The sequence below is a fragment of the Palaemon carinicauda genome, chromosome 22 (genome assembly GCF_036898095.1).
Source record: "Palaemon carinicauda isolate YSFRI2023 chromosome 22, ASM3689809v2, whole genome shotgun sequence".
Taxonomy (NCBI): Eukaryota; Metazoa; Arthropoda; class Malacostraca; order Decapoda; family Palaemonidae; genus Palaemon; species Palaemon carinicauda.
Window position 1 is genome coordinate 46873382 of NC_090746.1, and position 25830 is coordinate 46899211.

Genomic DNA, 25830 nt, shown 5'->3' on the forward strand with positions numbered 1-25830 from the left:
CCGACTTTATGCAGCCGTTCACACCGGTGAAGCAGCACGAGGACCCTACGTCGCCATCGGAGGACTCGGCGAGCTCTTCTTCAGTCTCTTCTTCCTCCTCTTCATCATCCTCGTCAGACTTGTCCTCTTCGGAAGACTCCGATCCCCGTGAGGCGAAAAAGAAGCGGAAGGGATCCTGTAGGAGGAGGTCCCGCTCTTGCTCAGCCCCGTCAAGGAAACGCTCAAAGACCTCCAGGAAGAGGAGCAAGAAAGGGCGATCATCCAGGGATAAGTGGGTTCGTGTGTCGATTCCCTGTAGCGAGCTAATCAGGGCAGCCGTCACTCCAGGCTCATCCGCGTGGCCCGCTAGAGCTGCGCCTTCGCCCTTACCACACATGGCGCCCGCTCAGTCCGCCCGTTGCCCGAAACTGCCGACGCATGTCGACTTCGCCATGCCAAAACCCGCAAAGGCACCGGCTCCATCCGCCCAGCGGAGAGAGCCACTCATTCGGCCTGGTAACATGGCCTCTATCCCCGGTTCCACGGCAGCTCTGTCCAAGCGCCCTGGCCAACCGGCGGATCACCGTAGGCCCCTACCCCCACGGAGCTCCTCGGGAGAAGGTATACCCATGACGGCTACCTCTGTCTCGGCGGAGCCACCCGTGTTGGAGGTTCCCGCGCCATTGGATCGGCGAGAGACAGAGATCCTAGCCTCCCACGTGGCTCCATTCGTGATCGACGATGCACCCGACGCGGAGGATCAAGTGGTTGAAGGACTGATAGACGGTGGGGAGTGCTCTGCCGATGAAGTCTCCTCCTAGAGGAAAGTGCTGGCTCAGATCAGGCGGCACCACAGACTGGGCAACCCGAAACCCTCAACAGAGCAGGCCTGGCTCTTGGGTCTGGGCAGGTTAGTCGACAACCTCGTGCAACAGAAGCCATCCCTAACCTTTCCGTTGGCTCCAGACGTTAAGTTGGAGATGGACCACGTGGACAGGTACGTCGCAGATCAAGCAAACTCTCTTAGGGCCTAAGGGTCCTTCAAGCTGCTGGCGGGGTTAAGGTACCCAGAAGCAGTTTTACGTCCCGGACGGGCGGCACTCGGGACCCCACACAGTCAAAGCAGCAATAGCCACCCTTAACCAGGGCAGTGGGGAAGACAGGGCCTCCTCCGCCCCAGTGTGCTTTTCCCCAGCAGAGGCCGCGATGATGGAAGACACGGCCCAGGACATAGTGAACGTCACGTCATGGCTGGACTGGTGAGGTTGCATCTTAGTAGGGTTTCAATTGTCCCATGACCTAGCAGTGGCTGAGAACCAAACCCTACTCCAAGAACTAATCCGCTCAGGTGGGAAGGCAATGAAATTCCTCGCCTTCCAGTCCCTCACACAGACGGCCAACTGGGTCTTACGGAAGAGAGACTCCGTGCTCAATAAATTGATCCGTAGGCTACCCGAGAGGGAAGAGAAGTGCCTGAGGAACTCCCCGGTGTGGGGTGACTCCGTCTTCCCCCTGAAGGCAGTGGAGGAAGTTATGGAAAGGGTAAGGAAGATCAAGGAGACTGGAGATTCCAGGCCCCCTGCAGCAAGACATCCGACCCACAGAAGGGCGGCGCCGGACGGTCCCCATCCCTAGACAGCACAACCCAGACGAGACTCCCCTTTGTCTTCCTGGCGTCAGGCCTTGCAGCCGCAGCAGGGGGCGCGCGCCCCCCCCCCCCCCCTAGGGGAAGCACAACTCCGCAGGCCTCCTTCAGGCCAAACTACTCCAACTCCAGGAGAGGCCGCTCCAGCCGCGCCTCCAGGAGAAGGTAGGAAGGGAGGCCCCCTACTCCTGCCGAAGCCTCAGGTAGGGGGATGCCTCAAACGTTCTTGGCAAGCATGGCGGGACAACGGAGCAGACCCATGGTCCGTGGCAGTCCTGAGGGACGGGTACAGAGTTCCCTTTCTGGCGGACCGCCCCCTCTAATCCCCGACCAATGGGCAGAGTAGTTGGCTCCCAAGGACCCCTCGAAGAAGGTGGCGTTACAAGAAGTAGTTTCAGCCATGCCCAGCAAAGGGGCATTAGAACTAGTCAAGGACCCCTCTCTGGGGCTCTACAGCAGGCTCTTCCTGGTAGAGAAGGCGACAGGGGGTTGGAGGCCGGTCATAGACCTCTCGGCCCTCAACAAGTTCATATGATAGACCGACTTCAAGATGGACACCCCGAAGTCGGTGATGGCAGCCTTGAGGGAAGGGGACTTCATGATGTCGCTAGACCTCAAGGACGCGTTTTTTCAGATCCCCGTCCACCCCTCCAGCAGGAAGTTCCTAAGGGTGAAATGGGGTTCCCAGTCGTTGCAGTTCAGAACCCTATGCTTCGTGTTGTCAACAGCTCCGCAGGTCTTCACGAGGGTCTTCACAACTGTGTCAGTCTGGGCCCACAAACAGGGGATCCGCCTGATCCGGTACCTAGACGACTGGTTGTTGCTTTCAGCCTCAGAGGAAGTACTAAAGGAGCAAGGCGCAAAGCTTCTACAGTTCTGTAAGGACTTGGGATCACCATCAACATTGAAAAGTCGCAGTTGATCCCCTCCACCAGGATGACATACCTCGGGATGGTCCTGGACTCCAAGTTGGGGAGAGCCTTCCCCTCCTCAGAGGGGCTTGAAAACCTGGACCGAGTAATCCTCCCCTTCTTATCGGACTTCCCGAGGAGAGCCAAGGACTGGCAGAGGCTGGTGGGCCACCTGGTATCGTTAGAAAAGCTAGTCCCTCGGGGGAGACTCAGGCTAAGGGCGGTTCAGTGGAACCTGAAAGAACTCTGGTCCCCGGGGGAGTTCCCGCACAAGATAGTCACAGTGTCCCCGGAGACGAAGGAAACTTTGAAGTGGTGGTCCAACAGGGCGAACACCCTCAAAGGGATGCCGTTCGCGACCGCCCCTCCGGAGATGTTGCTCTTCACGGACACATGGAAAGAGGGGTGGGGAGCCCATCCCCTCGACGAATCAGCAAAGGGAAAATGGACTTTCACATAAACGTCCTAGAACTGCTGGCGGTTCAGAGAGCGTGCCTAGAGTTCGTCCACATTCTCCGAGGGAACACGGTGGCGCTCATGTGCGACAACGCCACTGTGGTAGCCTACGTGAAAAAGCAAGGAGGGCTGAAGTTGAGGGAGTTGTGCGACCTCACGGCAAAGATCCTGGAATGGGCCAAAAGGGAACACATCGAGCTCACGGCCAGGTTCATTCTTAGCCGACGGCCTCAGCAGGATGGGTCAAGTAGTAGGGTCGGAGTGGTCCTTGCACCCGGAAGTTGCCCGGACAATCATCCTGAAGTGGGGGTCGCCGGTGATGGACCTCTTCGCCACAAAACTCAACGCTCAGCTCCCCGTGTTTTGTTCTCCAGTGCCAGAACTAGCAGCAGCGTTCGAGGATGCCTTCCAGCACACTTGGGACGGTCTTGATGTTTACGCCTTCCTTCCCTTCAGGACCCTCAGACAAGTCCTCAACAGGGTCATATGTGCAAGAAACCTGTGGATGACTTTGGTAGCGCCCTGGTGGCCGGACAGAGAGTGGTTCGCGGACCTAAAGGAACTGGCGGTCCTTCCACCTTGGCCGCTTCCGGATAGAGAAGACCTCCTCCGTCAGCCCCACTTCGAGAAGTTTCACGAAAACCCTCGGTCCCTCCGCCTACACGCGTGGAGGTTATCGAGCGTCTCTTGAGGAAGGAGGGATACTCGTCTAAGACCGCCGCGAGGATGTCGGGATACCTGAGAAACTCTTCAGTCTTGGTTTATCAGGCTAAATGGGCCGCTTTCACGAAATGGTGCGCCTCCCAGAACCTCAGGCCGCTGGATGCCTCCATTCATAAGGTAGCGGACTTCCTAGTTCACCTGAGAGACGACCTAGGAGTATCTATCCCGGCCATCAAGGGTGTCCGAGCCGCATTGGGTTAGGTCTTTCTCCTCAAGGGACTCTATCTAGAAGCTTCCTGGCAGATCTCGATGCTCATTAAGAGCTTCGAACAATCGTGTTCTCCACGTTCCTCTAGAATTCCGCAGTGGGACGTTGCCAGGGTCCTTAAGGCCCTGTCTAGACCACCCTTTGAACCCCTCAGGTACATACATGACAAAGACCTCACCCTCAAGACAGTCTTCCTCCTCGCCCTGGCCTCCGCTAAACGAGTTAGTGAGCTCCACGGGTTGTCGTACGAGGTTTTACACTCGGAACGGTAGAAAGATTTGAATTTCAAGTTCTTGCCTGACTTTGTAGCCAAAACGCAGAACCCTGCTTCCTGGGACCCCAGGTTTGAGGTCTTTTCGGTTCCAGCGATTCCGCGTTCAGACAATCCAGGAGATTTATTGCTATGCCCAGTCAGGGCAGTTAGGAAATACCTGGAAAGGACAGCCAGACTTCGCCCTGGGATTAAGAGCCTGTTTGTCTCCTTGGGCCCGGTTAAAAAGGCAGTGTCAAGGAACACCATCTCCTTGTGGTTGCGTCAAGTTATAAAGAGAGCCTATGACAGTGACGGATCCTCGGTGCCGGGCAGACCGTGCCCCCATGATATTAGGGGTCTGAGCATGTCATTAGCCTTCGATAAGAACATGGCGGTGGGCCAGATTCTGAAGGCGGGTACATGGTCCAGGCAGTTCACGTTTACGGCTCACTACCTGAAGGACTGTACAAGGAAGTCTCTAGACTCCTTCTCCATCAGCCCAGTCATTTCCGCGCTCCAACAGGTTTGAGGTTGAAGCCCCTTGGAAGTAATTTCAAGCGACACAAGTTCCTACCTTACTATCCCCCCTTATTCCTGCTTCCCCTCTATTCCCTTTTACCTTGCCCCCTCCCTTGTGAGAATCGTTCACTGGAGACGCCCACGTCTGGAGACAGTTTACAGAGGTGAGTTACTTAGACACTAGAAAGTTTTTTGCGTAGTTCTCCCCGAGTCTCCTATCCCGTTTGATTGTCAGCAGAACCTAGCCTCCTATCTAGGTTTAATCATTTAATATCCAGCAGGTCTCTCGGTCTGTAAGTCCACCCCCACCTCCTAAGGTGTAAGTCTCCTAAGAAAGTAGTTCGAGGTAAGTACTCCATGTTGGAACAAATCACAAATTTTAAGTAATTTGTATTTTTCCTAACAGTACTTACCTCGAAATACTTTCGGGTTATTGCCCGCGCAGCCTTCCCCGAGTGTCTTAAAGGAGTTCGATACCATAATTATCAAAAGCTTACTGGTGACCGAGACCTAGCTCTATGCTCTCGCATACTGACCCGGGTCGCCTCAGGGCGAGTATCCATCCTCCACAGAGGGACCCACTATAGAAAACAGAGATAGGGGAAACTACACAATATTCTGGTCGGTTGGGAGGAGAATCCCAGATACTCCTCTTAAGAAAGTATTTCGAGCTGAGTACTGTTAGGAAAAATACAAATTACTTAAAATTTGTGATGTTATGTTACTACTCAAATTATACATCTAACAAATTTATCAACATATTTGTTTATACTAGGGAAGGAATAGTAGTGTGATTTGATTGAAGAGGCTTTTTGTGTATTTTGAATATTGAGCTTAGTAAGATATTATTTCAAACAAAATTGCATATTGTAAGCCTAATTTCTTTACATTTACAAGAAATATTTGAGGGTGAATAGAATGGTTTGAGAAATATATTTATACATAATTTTACAATATTTCAATGATACATTCATTTTCTAGGCTGTTCGAGATGGAGATTGGTTACTAATAGATGGAGTAAATGTGTGTTCTGCATCTGTTTTGGATCGGCTTAATGCAATGTTGGAGCCAGGTGGTGTATTAGCAATTAGTGAGAGAGGTGTGATTGATGGTGTAGTTCCCAGTGTCACACCACACCCTAACTTCAGGCTTTTCCTGGCAATGGACCCCCAGCATGGAGAAATTTCAAGGTAAGGCTTTATATTACTCAGAAAGTTATTTTGTATTTTAAAATCATATTTTTATTACTACTTTCATACTATTTGGAATAAGAAGTTTATATTATATTGAATGAAGTGGCATTATGCAAGATTTTTAGATAGTGTAAAAGACTGTTGATCCTCAATATATTGTAAGTTTAGATTGCTGGCATATGGCTGTGGGGTTTTATATCAATAATTAACACAATATTTTCAACTAATGTTTAATGAATACTCATAAGGAAATAAAAATTATTTGTTATTCAAATTTATATAACCATTCTGATTTTTTTTTTTAGAAAATCAGGTTCAAAGAAGTTTTGACCAATCAACTTTCCTTTTGTGTACAGTATAAGAAAACTGTCAGTCTTACAATTGTATAACCTAACATTCTCAGTGATTTCTTATCATTCATATTTGAGATAAGAATTAGTTCTTCCTGGGAATGGGGCAAATTATAGGGTATGAAGTTGAATCCTAATAAAATTCAAAGTATGATTGAAAGTAGGTCAAGGACAGTGGCTCCTCAACATCCGGATCTCGGTATTGATAATGTTTCTTTAAATTTGTATGACACTCTTAAAATTTTAGGTGTGATTCTCGACAGCAAATTTACTTTTGAGAAACACATTAGGTCTGTGTCTTCTTCAATTGCACAAAAAACGGATTTTGAGCGAAGCGAAAAATCTATTTTTGGGTGAGATAGCCATGGCGTCCTGATGGAAGGTTCCTTTTTGGTAGCTTCCTTGGGTAAATAACTACTAGATATTCCCAGAGAATTTAACCACAGGTTATCACAGAATTCTAACTTCTGGAGCGAGTATCCTAAAGGTTTCCCTTTAAGACATCGTATATCAACAGGGGACGCATGTATTAACCCGCCACATAGCTATCTGCACCCCACATAGAGTTAACACTTCGATGTGGAGGGGCGGAGAATAGCTGGGGAGCCGTTCCACAGCTAATCTCGTCCGTGGCTAATTTTGGTACTCGAAACGTAAACAAACGGGCGCCATTGCTAAATGACGTCACGTCCGTCCTCATCCTGACGCCAGTTGCTTGCCGATCACCATGATACAGCAGGACAGGGTGGGACCTGAAAGGCTGGACGAAGTAGCAGGGAGGGTCCATCAGGACGCCATGGCTATCTCACCCAAAAATAGAGTTTTCGCTTCGCTCAAAATCCGTTTTTTGGGCTCAAGCCATGGCGTCCTGATGGAAGAATACCAGAGAATCAATGTATCGTGGTAGATTTTTCCCCTTGTAGTGTAAGTGCCGAGGGCTTTGAATAGAGTAAGCATGGTAATCTTGATAGAGGTTCCGTGGGGCTGAAACTTCCTGCCCCCCTTGGCAGAGAAGTCCCAACGGACCATGCTGAGGATCAAAGTGGTTCTGAAGGGCTACCCACCTTGCGGGGAGAACGTGAAGAACTCGGAGACAAGACAGAATGGTTGCTATTCATATAGGAACATTCTCAATGACAGACAAGTGGTGGTTAGGCACTGTATATTGTAAAAGAGAACGGTCTGGTCTCTAAGGTATAGCGCAAGTAAGTATTCAGTTAGGAATATTACGTAGCATAGGTGAGTATATAATATGGATTGAACCAATTATCTTCATCGTTTTTATAAAGAAAAAAGGAGGGGATAATGAAACTATGACAACTATGTATTTCATAATATAAGTAGGAGCGGATTGAGACGCACAAGTAAATAAAATAGAAATTTTATTTCACAATTGCAGAATATGGTAAATAAATGCAATAAAGGATGTAAAGGTAATTTACAATAAATTATAATGTACATAGTAATGAAAGACTTCGCTCTTGAATCTCAAAGAAAATTTCAAATTATTAGAAGGCACAGGTTCCAGAGGAACATCAGTCTTTAAAAAGGAAAACACATCATGCTCTAGGCATGCGGCACTCATGTGACGACTATGACATTTCACCTTGAGAAAGAACAGTCTATGAAAAACACTAAGTGTCTCTGAATTCACTACGTATCACACGAGGGTCAACATAGGCCCCCGAGGAGTTAGAGTCCCAAGTAACTCACTGTTCTATGCAGAGTTAGGTGCAGGTTTCATAACACTACCTGCGGCTACCACAAAATGTTTGACTTCATGCACTTGTTTCGCGTAATGCTTAAAGAAAACACGCGAGGATTTCCAGCCTGTGAAACTCTTGAGGCTTTCGAAATTCATGCTCTGAAAGAAATTCAGAGACGATGCGACTTTTCTAGGATCATGACCTGCGGGTGTACTGTCAGGATCCGCTCTGCGAATGAAGTAGGTGATTTTCGCTCTTAGTTGTTTCAGTGACAGGTCGCTACCCGATGTTTCTCCTTTGAAGAGTTGGCCTCCACCAAAGTCTGAAGTTCTACGAAGATAGACCTTGAGGCTCTCTACTGGACATGGAGAGGCATCATCTTTCAGGGGGCAGATTCTCCAAGGGCCCCATCTTTTGGTGGGTAGTTCGTTTTTAGCGAGAAACGTCGGATCCGGGAAGAGGGTAAGGTCTCCTGAATCTGTAAACAGAATGTGACCCTCGTCCCTTGATAATGCCACTATTTCGCTGACTCGGGCTCCTGAGGCAAGAGCAAAAAGAAATATAACCTTTTGAGTCAGATCCTTGAGAGGGCACGAATCGTTGTCCAAATTGGAGGCAAAATGGAGCACCTTGTCCAGGGACCAGGAGATAGGTTTTGGTGGGGGTGCTGGGCGTAGATGAGCGCATGCCTTCGGCAGTTTATTGAAGATGTCGCTGGACAGATCAATCTGGAAGGCGTACAGTAGTGGTCTAGTCAAGGCCGATTTGCAAGTAGAAATCGTGTTGGCTGCTAAGCCCTGTCCATGAAGGTGAATGAAGAAGGACATGCAAAAATCGATGGTGATTTCCGTAGGGTTTTTCGCCTTGACGAATGAGACCCATTTTCTCCAGGAAGATTCGTATTGCCGTCGTGTGGATTCGGTCTTGTATTCCTCGAGGAAGTCTAGACTTCTCTTCGAGATCCCAAACCTTTTCTTCACGGCTAGGGAGAGAAAATCATGAGATGAAGGTCCCTGACTTTCGATGATGAAGCGAAGACAGTCGACTTCTGTACTTGCTGGGAGAGAACTGGGCCCGGGAGAGGGATCAGCGTGGGTTGTAGCTCCAGGACTAGGGGGTACCAGTTGCTCCGGGGCCACTTGGGAGCCACTAGGGCCGCTGTTCCTTTGAAGGTTCTCAATTTGGAGAGGACTTTTAGCAGAAGGTTGGTGGGAGGGAACAGGTAGATCCTGGACCATCTGTTCCAATCCAGTGACATGGCGTCCACTGCTTCTGCCTTGGGGTCCTCGTACGGGGCCACATATCGAGGAAGTTGATTGTTGTCGCTCGTTGCGAAGAGATCGATCTGAAGTTCTGGGACTTGTTGAGAGATGAAGGAGAAGGATCTTGCGTCTAGAGACCATTCCGACTCTATCGGGCTTGTTCGAGATAGAGCGTCCGCCGTCACGTTGCAGAATCCTTGTAGATGAACTGCAGACAGGTGCCATTTCTTCTTCTCTGCCAGACGGAAGATTGGGAGAAGCACCTGATTTATCTGGGGCGATCTTGAGCCTTGGCGATTGAGACATCGAACTACCACCGAGTTGTCCAGGGTTAGACGAATATGGATCAAGGGAGGCGGGGAAAGTTTCTTCAGAGTTAGAAGGACCGCCATGGCCTCCAAGATGTTGATGTGAAACGTCTTGAATAGGGGAGACCATGTTCCTTGAGCCTGTTTTTGGTGGGAGTGACCTCCCCAACTCTCCAGCGAAGCGTCCGTGTGGATGTTGAGTGATGGAGGTGGGTGTTGAAGTGGGATGGATCTTTTCAGGGCCTTTGCTTCCGACCACGGCTTTAGGAGTAACTGAAGTCTGTTTGGGAGCCGTCTCTTGAGATCTCTTCGAGCGATGGATGCGGAACGTCTCCAGACTCCCGTGGCATCCTTTAGCTGTGCACGTAGCACTGGGTTTGTCACTGAGGCGAACTGTAGAGAGCCTAGAACTCGTTCCTGCTGACGTCTTGAGATCCGTTTGGATTTCAGCAGTCTTTTGACAGACCCTGCTATTTCCTTCCTTTTCTTCTGGGGGATGGAAAGGCGGTGTGACTGAAGATTCCACTGGATTCCTAACCATTGGAACTTCTGAGCTGGAGAGAGGCGAGATTTCTTTCTGTTTATCTTGAATCCCAGGTGTTCTAGGAACTGGGTAACTTTGTTGCAGGATCTTAGACAATCTTCGGGCGATGGAGCCCAGACCAGCCAGTCGTCGAGGTAGGCCATCACCTGGACGCCGCGGAGGCGAAGCTGTTGAACGATGGCGTCTGCCAGCTTTGTGAAGATCCGTGGGGCCACATTGAGGCCGAAGGGCATGGCCCTGAAAGCGTAGCTTTTCCTTTGGAGTCGAAATCCTAGGTAGGAGGAAGCGTGGTGGTTCATTGGTACGTGCCAGTAGGCATCCGCCAGGACTATGGAGACCGTGTAGGAACCTTGAGGCAGAAGGGTCCTTATCTGTTGAAGAGTCAGCATCTTGAACTTGTTGAGGGGGGATAAGTCTAGAATGACTCTGAGTTTGTCAGAGTCCTTCTTGGGGACGCAAAACAGTCTCCCTTGGAACCTGGTTGACTTTACCCTCCTTATTACCTTCTTGTTCAAGAGATCTAGGACATATTCTTCCAGAAGGGGGGTTGATTGTTGGAAGAACTGCTGGAAGGTTGGGGGTGGTTGAGTCCAGCTCCAGCCTAGACCCTTCTTGACGATGCTGTGTGCCCAGGGATCGAAGGTCCAACGATCCTGGAATTGACGGAGTCTTCCTCCCACCGGAAGCACTTCATTGCTTCTGGTTTCCCGAGGGTTTACTGCCTCGGCCGCTAGCTCCCCTTCCTCCTCTGCCTCTGGAGGGACGGCGAGATGCGTCTCTGCCTGCACCTCTGTTTGAGCCTCTACCTTTGGGACGAAAGGTAGTTGACTGGTGCTCGAAAGCAGGGGTGAAAACCAGCGACTGTGACAAGACCGGTTGGGGGACCAGCTGAAAGGTCTGCTGTGGCTGAGCTGCCACTTGGGGAGTAGCGGATCCCGGAAACTGCCGTCTCTGTTGACGTTGCTGAGGTTTTGGCTTAGTGGGTTTCCTCTTAGGTTGAGGGCCGTCGTCCTGAGAGGATTTTCTTTTCTTTGACATGCCCCACTTATGGAGAAGGTTCCTGTTCTCCGTGGCGGCCTTGTCGGTGATCTCTTTCACAAGGGAGGAGGGAAAGAGGTGCTTACCCCAGATGTTGGAGGAAATCAGCCTCCGGGGTTCGTGTCTCACTGTGGCACTGGAGAACACGAATTCACGACAGGCTCTACGAGCCTTCGTGAAGCTGTACAGATCTTTTACTACGGTTGCCAAATGTGTTTTGGCGAGAACCATGTAGTAGTCAGGGACCCTAGTGTCACCGGCCATGACGTCGAGCTCTACCTGGAGGGACATGGATGCGGCGAGCCTTTCCTTCGTGTCATGTTCCCGACAAAGGAGATGGTCATTAAGTTTCGGGAGGTCTTCGTTAAACTGACGGCCAGCGACGTCAGGTTCTAGTTTTCCTACCACGAATGTATGCTGGACATCTTTCCAGTGTCTAACATCGGGGGGAGTAGTCAGGGAGAAGGGTCTGCACTCCTCCAGTGCAGGGCAAGGTTTTCCTTCTTCCACGGCTTTATATACTGCAGTGAAGGCCTTTTCCAAGAAGGGGAGGGTCGCATCGTCTGGTGCGACGTAGGTAGGGTTCTTCTTGCTAAGCGCCGGAAGTTTCGAGCAGGTAAAGCCCCTACTTTTTACTGTATTGGCCAGCATAGCCTGGGCCTTCGCGAGATCGAACACAATCACCTCCTTTGGTTCGGTCTCTTCTTTAGAGGCAGGTTCAGATCGAAGTCGGACGTAACAGTCCGGATAAGCCTCAAAGTTCGGGAAGAATTCCACTTCTTCCAGTACAATCGAGCCGATCTTTTCGCTGATGAAGATCTTGCCCGTTGTAATTGGCATGTGCTCGGCATACCTCCAGGGGTTGGTATCTGAGCATGCAGGGAAGTCCTCAACTGAAATCCTTTTCGGCTGCTTCGAACTTCCCATATTGGACCTGAAAAACTCGTGTGTCTCACGGAGTTTCTTATCCATGAGAGCCACGAGCATTCGGAACATCTCCTGGGCGTTGGATGGGGTGGGATCCGGGGTAGCGGATGTAGACGGGAGTGATACGTCCGTCAGTGTAGGAGTTGGTGTGGGGGTGGAAGGTTGAGCGACCTCCTGCTCCGACTCAGGGTATTCCTCCTGGTTTTCCTCATAGTCCAGTTCGTCGCCCATGAGGTTCCTTTCCGTATTCTCCGACACTTCCGACATACGTTCCGCGTTGTCGGCATCCAAACGGCACTCGTGCATGGACTGAGCCATGACTACGTCAGGTTCCACCGTTATCTGGACGGTGGGGATCTGATCCTTGGGGACCACAGAGTCTGGGGATGCTTTCGGGAAAAACAAGGCCCTCAAGTCTTCGGTGGCAAGGTATGGTCCAGTGGCGTTCTTTTGGAAGCCACGCACCCACTTGCGTAGCTTCTCTCGAGAAGCGTCCCTAACCTCCGCTGAAGGAGGATTGTTGAACGCCTCGACCAGGTGGTCCTTGCAGACTGTATAGTTCTGCGGGTCCCAAAACTTCAGATCGCCTTTCTTGTTGGCGCAAGGGGCGTGGGTCCTACACGCCTTGTGCCCGTAGAAGTGCGGGCGCTTCACTCCACAGAAGCCGTGGTCGCATTTCACGTACTCCTCCTGTAAGAGAAAGAGAACATGAGTATGAGGAAGTCATACTAATGACTTAGATTCTAAAGTTAAATATTAAAAGGTTAATTTTTAACTTAATCTTAAGTGATTATTAACATTGTGATGTTAGAGAGTGGAGCGGGAAATGAAGTAGATAGACACATACTCCGTGTAACCCGCCCGGCTGGTTACCGTAACCTTATCCATAGGCAATTTGTTCGTGGCCGAGGACACGAGGCAGAATTCTTCATAGATTGCCAGGGAGGCAAAGGGAATTCTAGTAGGAATTGCCTAAGATATAAATCTGGGACTGAGACCACTCAGACCATTAAATTGGGGGTGTAGAAGACCCCATAGGGTAACGGTTTCCGGCAACCAGCCGTGCTAAGATACACACAGCATGCTGGAAAATTGTGATATGCAAGAAGACAGCACGGCTACTAATAGAACGGTAAGACAATACCTATCTATTTATGTAGTCAAACCATCTGGTTGCAAAGTAGGGCTATCAGCATGGTGTTGATAGCTAGGAGAAGGGGTGCAAGTCTCTTGGCGCCTCCGGAATGCGCCGGCAGACCGGCGACACGCCGGAGGCCGCTCCAGCAGTTTCTGGCATTAGGGAAGACATATAGAGAAGTCAGGAGTAATGCCAGGATGGCGCCCGCCGGCACAGCGGCGGTACGCCGGCGGGAGGCGGAGGTACGGCTGCCGGCTTGGTGACAGGGACAACGGATAAGCTATAGCAAAACCGGACCGCCGGCAATGGATGCCGGCACGCCGGGGGCCGGCCCGATGGACGGACGACCGAAGCTAGGAGGTATGAGGGTAGGCCATCGGCTGTACACCGACGGGAGGCGGCAGCCCTCCGGCACACGGAGGACTGTCGGCCAGGGGGGGAACAAGGAATGTGTCACCAAGGGGGAGGGCGGTATCGCCGACAGTAGAGGCGGCAAGGGACCAGCACCAGGACATTTAAAAGAGACAGAAGGAGGGATGTAGGGGTAAGGACACGAACCCCAAGGCATCCCACCTGAATGGGTGTACCCATGATAGGGGCTAGCCCTATCACCCAATGGCAGTGGGCCGCAGGCGGCCGGGAGCCAGAGTAGCCCAAGGGAGGGCTAGGGAACACCCAAGAGGGGGGAGAACCCCTGCAGACAAAACGCATCCAGTGGCTAACCCCATAGGACACTATGAAGGGTATATGTACCAGAGCGGACTGCACACAGGGACTCAAGATAGCCCTTTCACTCCACCCTAAGGAGGAGTTGTAGGACAGGGGACAGATGGGAATAGGCTAACCTAAGTATAGGCTAGGCCATACAAGGGATAGGTGGGGAGGGGAGAAGAAGCAGGGTCTTCCATAGGAGAGGCTCTGTACCAAAGCGGCCACCAAGGAAGGGAGGACGCTCCCTAGCCTAAGGTAGGCAGCCTGGCTGAGAACGGTGCATGGGTACCGTTTCAAGCAAGGCACAGAACTAGCTCCCCCCAAGGCCTAACCTAGACCAGGGATGTTACACCCTAAGCTAGGAAGGTTGGAAGACGTATCGCAATTGCAAGGAAGGTCAGGTAACCTAACCTCAGCAATTGAGGAAGGGCAGGCCGTTCCTCATTCTCGGACGCAACCCTAAGGGGGGATCATTCCCTTAGGGAGGACAGAGAAGCGATAGGTACTCTGGTATGAGCTTGATCCCCTTACGTGGTAGGGGGAGCAAGGCTACACAGAGGGAATGCCCTAAGGCAGGGGGTGAAGGGAGCATATAGGGGTCCTACATTTAGGTTAGGTTAGAAAGGCACACTATCAAACCTATCCCCTATATGGTCCCTGAAGGCGAAAACACTTGCATCACAGTAAACAGTATCATAAAATAATGCCACTATCTTCATAACTTAACCTAGGATCACTGTAATATATCATGCATGAACACTGATGATAGGCGCTCTAGCCTAGGGGCTAAGCTAGCGATCTAGTATGGGGTCAGACGATGACCAATAAAAGAGCATCAAAACACGATATATGAAGTTCTTAGCTATGAAGACTAAATAACTAATAGTATCAATTAGTTAATAAGGCCGGAATAAGCTGTTCAGGCTAGCTAAATAATGCATGCAAAGTAACAGCGACGCCATAAAATGGCGTGTCCGGTAGCAGCACAGCTCTGCCAAAAAACATAAAATATCTCGAAAAGTAAAAGTTACTTTACGGTCAGAGCTTATTTAAACAATACTGGAACCTGGTACTCAACTTTCCAGAAGAAGGCGAGGCCGAGAGTAGAGACATAGTAAAGATGCATGCCGATGAAATTAGCACAGGGAAAATCCGTCTTAGTAAGGCAAGCTACTATGAGAAGGATGAGGACGGACGTGACGTCATTTAGCAATGGCGCCCGTTTGTTTACGTTTCGAGTACCAAAAGTAGCCACGGACGAGATTAGCTGTGGAACGGCTCCCCAGCTATTCTCCGCCCCTCCACATCGAAGTGTTAACTCTATGTGGGGTGCAGATAGCTATGTGGCGCGTTAATACATGCGTCCCCTGTTGATATACGATGTCTTAAAGGGAAACCTTTAGGATACTCGCTCCAGAAGTTAGAATTCTGTGATAACCTGTGGTTAAATTCTCTGGGAATATCTAGTAGTTATTTACCCAAGGAAGCTACCAAAAAGGAACCTTCCATCAGGACGCCATGGCTTGAGCCCAAAAAAATTGGCTTACTGAGAAAGTCTTACAAGATTTTCGGTGATCAATCTATTCTGAAGAAGTGTTTTAATTCTTTCATTCTACCTTGTTTTGAGTATTGTTCTTCTGTCTGGTGTTCAGCTGCTGATTCTCATATTAATTTGTTGGACAGAAACTTACAGTCTATTAAATTTCTTATTCCTGATTTAGATAGTAATCTTTGGCACCGTCATTCAATTAGTTCATTATGCATGTTGCATAAGATTTTTCATAACTCTGACCATCCTTTACATTCAGATCTCCCTGGACAATTCTATCCTGTTTGTAATACTAGGGAGGCAGTTAATTCCAATAGCCAGGCCTTCTCCATCATGAGGCTCAATACTTCACAGTATTCTGGAAGTTTTATTCCAGCTGATACCAAGTTGTGGAATGATCTTCCTAATCGGGTAGTTGAATCAGTAGAACTTCAAAAGTTCAAAGTTGGAGCAAATGTTTTTATGTTTACCAGGCTGACCCGAGTCTTTTTATAGTTTATATATGACATATCTGTTTTTGACGTTGTTAATAGTTTATATAGGACATATCTGTTTTGACGTTGTCACTGTCTTTAGATTGATTTATTGCTAATTTATTCTCATCATTTATTTATTTCTTTATTTCCTTTCCTCATTGGGCTATTTTTCCCTATTGGAGCCCTTGGGCTTATAGTATCTTGCTTTTCCGACTAGGGTTGTACCTTGGCTAGTAATAATAATAATAATAGTGATACCTCTTGATACGAAAGTGTCTGGGCACTAAATTTTCAGGCTTAAAGCAAGATTCCAAGAATTTTTTACTTCATATTGTGAAAAATGTTTTATGCTACAAAAAGAGGTACGGTACGAGAGCCCAGCAGCCCCCGAGGCTGAGTTTTTAAATTGGCCGCCGCCCGCCGTAAACTCGCCACCCTCCCTCCCGCGCTCCCATTGGTTATCTTCCTACTCTGATACTAGTTACTGCCATACAATCCCGCTCTCCTATTGGTCATCACCTATCCCATCATGCATCTACATATCGGCGTCCTTCAATCATTTCATTTCGGCAGGGCTATTGTAAAGTTGTGTTAATGTTTTCTGCCATTTGTTGATGTGTTTTGTAAAGTTAAGTGCTAATGTTTTCTGACATTAATAAATGTATTTCCTAAAGTTAAGTGTTCATGTTTTCTGACATTTATTAATGTTTTTCCTAAAGTTAAGTGTTTGTTATCTGTAACTTGTTAGTTTTTCCTGCCGTTTGTCATCCTCCTTTGCATCCCGGTTTTGGACGTTGCCTCACTCTAAAGGAAAGGTTCCACAATTGTTTTACTGTAATTTCCATTTATTATTGCATGACTAAACTGTCTTTTCTAATAATACATTTCATTTATAGATTATTAATGTTTAGGTTGTTATTGAATGCTCCAAATGGTTGTTTGTTCCTGTGCAAAATACAAACCTTCCGCTCTTCACTGGGGAGTATTATTTAGGCGAAAGCTGAAACCAGCCAATAAACTTCTTGTCAGGTTGTAACTACCCACCGCAAGTTAGTGGAGGCGGGAAGCTGGGTAGGTTAACCCTCCCGCTCACACCAGCACTAGCGACTAACCGTCGGTTTTTATTTTGGCTTGGTTGATTAAAGATGTAGTGTCTACCGTCAACACCCTTTTAACCGGTTACGGCTAAAAGCAACTGGCCTAATGTTTATTAAATTTCCTTTTGAGCTGCCTTCCTTACACGGGTTCCCCGGGCAAGGGAGGTAGCAACAGGCCATTGCGTTTACCTCTGTTGCTCACCCAGTGTTCGCTCTGCTTCAGCGGGCGGCCATGAGCAGTGGCTGGCAGGAACTCCTTGGAGTGACTTGTCACAGGACCACCAGTCTCTAGAACGAGTTTCAGCTTAGTTCCAAAGGTTGTACGGGTTGCTGTTCCTTTAGCAGGGTTTATCCGAAGGGAGAAGATTCAACCTGTACACCCGGAAGGTTTACCTTCAATTGTTGCGCAGTCCGACCTTTCGAGGAAGGACGATGCAACATCCTTCCGAGCGGCACTTCCCTCATTCATGAGGCGATGCTCCATAAGAAGGAGCAGTTGATTGATCCTCTCTTTTGCGAGAGGAGAGATCTCCAACACCCTTCTGAACGTCAGCTCCCTCGTCCGCGAGGCGATACGCCATAGGAAGGAGGAGTTGATCATCCTCTTGTGAGAGGAGAGATCTTCTCCAATGCTCCCTTCTGAACGGCAGCTCCCTCGTCCGTGAAGCGATGCGCCTGAGGAAGAAGAAGTTGATCAATCCTCTTGCGAGAGGAGAAATCTTCTCCAACACTCCCTTCTGAGCGGCAGCTCCCTCGTACACAAGGCGATGCTCTGTAGGGGAAGGAGTTGATCAAATGTTCTCTTGCAAGAAGAAAGATTTTCTCCGACACTCCCTTCTGAGTGGCAGCTCCCTCGTATGCGAGGTGATGCCCCATCGGAAGAGGTGTTGATCTCTCTTTTAGCTTGCGAGAAGAGAGATTTACTCCTGAGTCGTACCCTCAAGGTACGAAACGAGCCTCGTTGCAATTTCCCTCTGGGATATTTGCCGCAGATGGTGAAGACTGCCAGCCGCTTGCGGCCGCCTCCATCCCCATCGATGAGTCTCGTAGGCCTTAACTCTTCGGGGTTATTGCCACATTGTGCTTTAGGCACAACAAAGCTTAGAGCTTTGTGAGGCTGAGCTCTTTTGGGCCTGCGCCTCATAGTTTCTAACTCTTAACGAGGGAGAAACAGCCGATTAAGTCCAGCAGAGTCTTTTTTCGTTCCCTTTGAGGGAATGACAAGGCTACTCGCTTCCCCCTTTTTTGGGGAGGGTCGTAGGAGCACTAAGAGGAGGTGAGGGATGTCTCGCTTCGCGCGAGATCCTCGCCTCGCCAAGGTTGGCCGAGGCGAGGTTTTGTGAAATCCTCGCCTTAGTACCGGTAGCGAGTTTGTGAACCCTCCCCTTTTGGGGGGGGGGGGGTGTCGTAGGAGTACTAAGAGGAGGTGAGGGATTTCTCGCTTCGTGCGAGACTATCGCCAAGTTTGGCCGAGGCGAGGATTTGCGAAATCCTCGCCTTAGTACGGGTAGCGATTTTGTGAACCCTCCTTGCTATAGTAAGAGTAGTCTATGCTACTGGGTCTAGCTGGAAAGGAGATTGCTAGCGCTTTCTATATTTTCATTCACAGATTCTCGCTGGCGTTCGTGGGCGAACACTTGCCAGCAATCGCTGGCAACCCTGTACACAAGCGTTCTGGAACAACAAGCCCTTTGTGCAAAACTTAGCTTTTGCGTGGGTATCTCACAGCCCTGAGAAGTTTTAAATAACCACAAACATTCGGTAAAATTCTATAAAAGGCTCAAACGAACTCCTGTCGAGCATGCGCTCTCACCAAGACAAAACCTCAGGGTTATTGCCACAAATACGGTTTACTACCGATGGCTTAGGTTGGCCTCATATGTCAGTGTGTCCCTGGTGAGTTCTCGTTAGACACCAAGTTTCGAGAAATGTAATCCTTCTCGGTTATTTTCTTGGGCTTTGTTGCCTGATGAAATGAAGAGCTTATGATTATACCCGTACAAGGTTATAATCTTAAGCCTATAGTCCCAAGATTGTTAGTTGCTGCTCACGTTTACAAACGATAGCAAGCTCCGTACACAAGGTGGCCAGACGAATGTTGTCAGCTTTTCATTACGTTTACGAACATTAAGAAGGCCCGCCCACAAGGCAACCAGACAATTTTGTCAGCTTCTCGTTACGTTTATGAACGTTAGCAAGCCTCGCCCACAAGGCAGGCAGCCAAACAACAGATTTATAATCGTTAAATTAGCTGTGTGTGTTGTTTTACACATCTCAAGAATACTACAGCTAGTCGACGATCAAATTCCTTTGGCAATAATGTTGCGATTCCTCGCACATTACTTCGACCTTCTCCTAATTTTATCAACTTTCTTTTGCCTTGTTATCCTACCTCTGAGTATTAATTTTCTTATGTTTATATACATATATATATATATATATATATATATATATATATATATATATATATATATAAATATATATATATATATATGTGTGTATATATATATATATATATATATATATATATATATATATATATATATATATATATATATTTATGTGTGTGTGTGTGTGTGTAGATGTAGATGTATGCATATATATATATTTATTTTATTTGCTCATTTATTTATTCATTTATTTTTATTTTACTTAAGTGGTGTGGACATTTCCACATTCGTTATTACTGCCTGCTTAGAGGAATGGGAGAAGGGGTCACGGTTGGGAGGTATTTGCATTCAAAGCTATATATGAGAGTATTGGATGATCTCAGCCATCCCAAAGATGGTTTGGACCTATTTGGCAGAACTACTCTCAAGAGTTGGGTCTTCGGAATCCGGGGGGATCCAATCCTTGAGGTGGGACTCATGGCTTCTGGCCGGAAGCCCATCATTACAGATATGGGGAGGATGATTCCATATTTCCTTGGTCTTAGTCCTAACAGGCGGGTTAAGCTTACACCTGTGCCTTTATATCTGTTTTGGTGCTATCCTTCGGGTAGGGTATGGAGTGGACCATCTGGGAAGTATTACTCTCATTGTGCCGATAGTGGAGAATGCAAATTTCCTTTCCAACGTATGATACTTTCTTAAAATTCTCAAGCAGGTAAACCAAAAAAAAAAAAAAATAATAATAATCCCACCCTTGACTATGGACCCTTCAAACATTGACTTCCATCCCCTGGATATGCTGAATCCACCCCAGCACTGTTGACGACCTCTGAAAATTTGAATAGGGAAAGTTCTGTTGATGACCTTTTAATGGGAAAGGACCATACCACTAATATTACAAAATCAAGTAATTTGGGTAACACAAGGAAACTTCAAATCCTTCATGTTACCCAAATTCAGTAAGGATATCAGACGTTGGAGGCAAGCAGATTTTAATCATCCCGCAACCCCACAAACAAATGTTGGGTTCTCCATTCCAAGTGAATACTCTTGCTTAGACACTTATGAAATTTTTTTAAAGTATGATAGTGGAATCGAAGATTCAAGCAGAATATTGATATTTGCAAGTGATGAAGCGCTGAGACATTTAAAAGTGTACAAGACTTGGGCGGTAGACGGAACATTCTAAAACTTACTTTCAAACTAAAATTGCCGTTAGCCTATCCTTTTTTAAGGAGCAATGTTTTAAAAAGTAATTTTGGACTAAAATTTTCATTAGACAATTTCTTTTTTGAGGAAGCAAAAAGGGTCCAATATGTAAGAAAAAAAAAAGAAAGAAAAAAAAAGGAGTGTCGAAAATGCGAAAATAAATCATTGAACTCGACGATTTGCCCAACGACGAATTGACTTGGAGACTAATTGAGCAACGATCAATTGAGCAACGACGAATTGAGCAACGACGAATTGACCGGACACCGAGACAAACTATGATGATCTCTATAAAGCATTTGAATACTATGGATGTATAAAAGAAATAAGGATGAAACTTGGAGCTGAAAAGTAAGATGCATGGATATCTTACAGCATTAAGTGCAATAAGCAACTTGAAATGATATTAAGATTAATTACTTGAATGTCGCAGCTGCTCTGCGATAAGGTACCAAAAGATTTGGATGAGTGTAGGCCTGCCGATTGGTTGGAAAAAGACGCAGATTTAGTTATGCCCTCCCAGAGGAAGCCAAAACCACCGATGTGGCTTATAGCTGAATCAAAGGGGGTTACAGGGAATTATTTTAAAATATGCAAATTAATTCAGAATTAAAGTAGGAACTATTGCACCAGGCGATATATCTCGTTTTGGAAAAAATAGTTTCCTTATCCATGCCAAATCAAGTACACAGTCTGTGATACTGTCCAACATGAAAACAAGTAGCTAAATTTTAGCTACGGAAGGGGGTTAGTTTTTAACAGAGACCTGTATGAATTTACAGAGGAGGAGATAATGGCCATGTGTCCACTGAATGTATGGAAAGTTCACAAAGTCCCAGGTACATCAATGATAATCCTTACATTCCATGATGCTGATGTACCATTCCAGATTACTATTGAAAACGAAATAATTTAAGTACGACTATTCAAGCAGAAGCCACTGCAGTGTTTTAATTGTTTTAAATTTGGACACCCGTCTAAGGTTTGCAAAAATGAGAAAATATGTGGTACTGTATTTGCTCCAAATATTACCATGGAGAATGTGCACTTGGAGAGAGGTGTTTAAACTGCAACTTGAGTCATAAATCCACAGACAAGAGCTGCGAGTGGTATAAGTTGGAAGAAGCTGCCCTTAACAAATCTAGTTTGGAACATATAACTGTGGGACATGCCAAAAGACTATTAAATAAATCAAATAGCTATGCTAAGGCATTAAAATCAAACCCACCTAGTACTGCCAATAATTCTAGAAAAAGAAATATACCATCTGATAAAATGTCAAATGACGAGGTAAGCATATTACCTCCTGAGGCTTTACCACGGCGTATTAACACTAAGGCATTGCCCATATCTGTACAACCCTCGTCCCCCATTACAAAAACTAATACAAACCTCTCACAGGCCAAGTCCTTGCCTGATTTGATGGAGGTTCCACTTAAGACCAACTTACCTGATGCACCTGTAGTGGGAAAGGTGCAAAAACCTAGAATCCCACCATCTATTAATCGTAAAAGAGAGAGACCTCCATCTCTCTCTCCCCCCTCCATTAGAAACATTAAGGTTATGACATCAAATAAATTTGATGTTTTGTCTGTTGTTTCTAATGAACCAGAAGATAAACTGAATAAATCAGAAATTCAAGTTGAGGTCCACCATCCACCTCAACTGAATAGATCAAAAGGATACAAAGAAAAACACAAACGTAAAACCCAACATACAAAGACCATCTCTGAAGAAACCTACAGGTAATAATGTTAGATTAAAAACTGCTAATGGGAAGACCTCATCCAAGATGTCTTCCAGAAGTAATCCGTAGTTTTCTCCTCCATTTTGCAATGGAATTTTCAGGGTTTAAGGGCCAAATATGAAGAATTTAAGCTCCTAATTCATGAACATTCCCCTATGATATGTCTACAGGAAAGTAAGCTTGAGTTTGTTAGGTATAGAACACCATATAATCAACAAACAGGGAGCCATGGCGGAAGTCTCATGTACGTTCGTCGAGATGTTCCCCAAATACCTATTTCTATTCGTACACCCCTGCAGGCAGTGGTTGTACAAATTGATATATGGAGAAAATATACAATATGCTCTCTGTACTTACCTCCAAATGATAATATTTTATATGATGATTTAATAGAGGTCAATCAACAACTCCCTCAACCTTTTCTCTTACTGGGAGATATGAATGGTAGACATCCTTTATGGGGTGATGTTTTGGCTAACACAAGGGGCAATATTATCTCATCAATTGTGGAGAATGAGGATGTGGGGCTCCTTAACCCTTTTGCCCCCAAAGGACGTACCGGTACGTTCTTGCAAAACAGTTATTTACATGTTTTTGATAAATTTATGAGAAACTTCAGGCATTTTCCAAAAGAATGAGACCAACCTGACCTCTCTATGACAAAAATTAAGGCTGTTAGAGCAATTTGAAAAAAAATATATAGCAAAATGTGCTCGAAATTTAACCTTACGGTGGGGGTAAAAGGGTTAATACAGGAGAGCCCACACACTTCCGTGTTCAGACAGGTACCTTGTCATGCATTGACCTTTCAATAGCAAGTTCTAACTGGCCTCTTGATTTTGACTGGAGGACATTAGATGATTGGCATACTAGTGATCATGCACCAATCATTATAAACATCAACAAGTGTCCGCCTTTACAAAGATCGCCACGATGGAATCTTGACAAGGCAGACTGGGTTAAATTTCGTGAGCTAAGTGAAATCGAGGGTAGTGCAGAACAGTTTGAAGGTATTGATGATGCCATAGACCTACTGAATGGAACTCTCCATACGGCAGGAATCAATTCGATTCCCAAAACCAAAGGACTATTCGAAAGACGACCAGTCCCATGGTGGTCTTCAGAATTAACAGCTTTGCACAGAGCCACCAGAAAATCTCTTGACTAGAATGCGTAGACGCCGTACGGATGAAAATTTGATAACATACAAAAAGTGTAGAGCACAGTTCCGTCGTGCCATGAAAGAAGCTAGACGCCAATCTTGGGTGGCTTTTGTTTCCTCCATTGATAGTAGAACACCACCATCTTCTGTATGGAGGAAAATAGAAGAGATTGCAGGCAAATTTACCCCGAACCCACCACCAGTTTTGAAAGTGAATGGTCAGTATGTGACAGAAGGAAATGAAGTTAGCAATGCCCTGGCTGACCATTTTTCAAATGTATCGTGCAAGAGTGTAGCAGCTCCTGGTCACCAGTACAGGAGCACCGAAGTAAAGAGAATTTTAAATTTTGCAACAAGGAAGGGAAGAATCGTATAATTCTCCCATTACTGAAAGATAACTTGATTCCGCACTCGCTACTTGTAACTATACAGCCCCTGGACCCGATGGAATTCCATATGCAATGGGTAAACATGTACATTTTAATACAAGGTAATTAATTTAAGCATTATTAATAGAATATGGCATGATCATAGTTACCCAAGTATTTGGGAACTAGCCATTATTTTAGCCTTTTTAAAACCTGGTAAGGACAAGTTTTTAGCAGCAAGCTATTGACCTATTGCACTGATTTCTTGTTTATGTAAAATCATGGAGATGGTCAATACAAGGTTGATGTGGTACCTTGAAAAGAAGGGTATTTTATCACCGATTCACTGTGGATTCAGAAAAATGCACTGAACAACTGACGTGTTGATACGACTTGAGTCCTCTATTTGTGAAGCATTTGCTTCCAAACATCACCATGTGATAGTTTTTTTTACCTTGAAAAGGCATATGATACCACATGGAGATACGGTATACTTAAAACAATTCATGAATTAGGATTAAAAGGAGAACTTCCACTATTTATTCAGTCATTTCTTTCGCATAGAGTTTTTCAAGTGAGAGTGGGGAAAACTCTATGAGATAGTAAGTGTCAGGAAGGAGGAGTTCCTCAGGGGAGTGTACTAAGTGTAACCCTGTTTGCACTAGCAATTAATGGGATATCCTCAGTCATTCCCCAAGATGTTCTCTCAACATTATTTGTGGGTGATCTCTCAATATCATTTGCTGGAACTAGAATAGCAAAAGTTGAGAGAAAAATACAACTCTCTATTGACAAAATTATTTAGTGGGCTGATATGAATGGATTTAAGTTCTCGACAAGTAAAACTACCATTGTCCAATTTGGTCGTATCCAGGGAGTACATCCAGACCTGGATATATACATTAAAGGTCAACGGATACCATGTTTAAGTGAAGCTAAATTTAAGGTTTGATATTTGATAGTAGGCTTACATGGCCTTAAAAGCTAAATGTCTTGAGGCTCTGAATATTTTGAAAGTATTGTCCCATACATCATGGGGGCAGACCGCAATACTAATTTAAAATTATTCATTCTAGCATAATGACCATCCATACCACAATTGCCGTAAATCACATTTGTACGATTACTCCGACATCCACTCGCTATGTGCCCAGTCATACCACACCGATAACATTTAACACCTTTCTCTTTCTTACACTCACTAATACGATGCCCTATCTCTCCACACCCGAAACATGCTCCTAACGCCCATCTGCAGTCATTCTTTTTATGTCCTACTTTCCCACACCTATAACACTTCTCTTCACGGACACAGCTACCTGACCTACCTCACTGCACACTAGCACTTCTATATCTCCAAACCTGATTCCCTTGCCTAAACCCTTCATTAGCCCTTACAGGTATTCCCACATTATTCGCCCTTACGCTCCTATCTACTACATTATCAGCTCCCCTCATCAGTCCTCTCATAACAGCATCGCTAAAACTAACAAATTCTGGCACACTTTCCTCCATTCCAGTTCTTACACTCACAGATTTACTTTCTTTCATACATATCTAACTCTTAATCCTCAACTATCTCTAAAATATTCCATATCAATCTTTCTTTCGTCCACCTCATTTTCTCCTTCCGTTTCAAATTAATAAATTCACACACATTCTCAGGTACTGTCACCAAAAACTTCCACCTTAACTCCTTATTCTCATTTATACCTTCATCCCCATACTTCTTCCTAGCTAAAGTTTCCAACCTACATACATACATTGATATAACTTCTCCTACATTTATTCGTGCCTCATCAAAATCATTCTTACGCTTATACCTAACACTCCCTTTCATACGCTTTACCTACACTCATTATCACACCATACATCGTCAACAAATACCCAGTCAAATATTCTCCTAACTCCCTAGCCCAAACTCTCTTACTATCACCATACTTATCCTGACAATACCTCTC

General features: G+C 46.3%; 1 protein-coding gene across 1 annotated transcript in view; it reads left to right on the forward strand.

Moving 5' to 3' along the window:
* Window positions 1–25830, forward strand: part of LOC137616420 (midasin) — an 814866-nt gene that overhangs the window by 587113 nt on the left and 201923 nt on the right. Inside the window, exon 25 of the mRNA XM_068346159.1 lies at window positions 5676–5884. Within this exon, the coding sequence (XP_068202260.1) occupies window positions 5676–5884 (209 nt within the window). The remainder of the gene's footprint in view (window positions 1–5675; window positions 5885–25830) is intronic.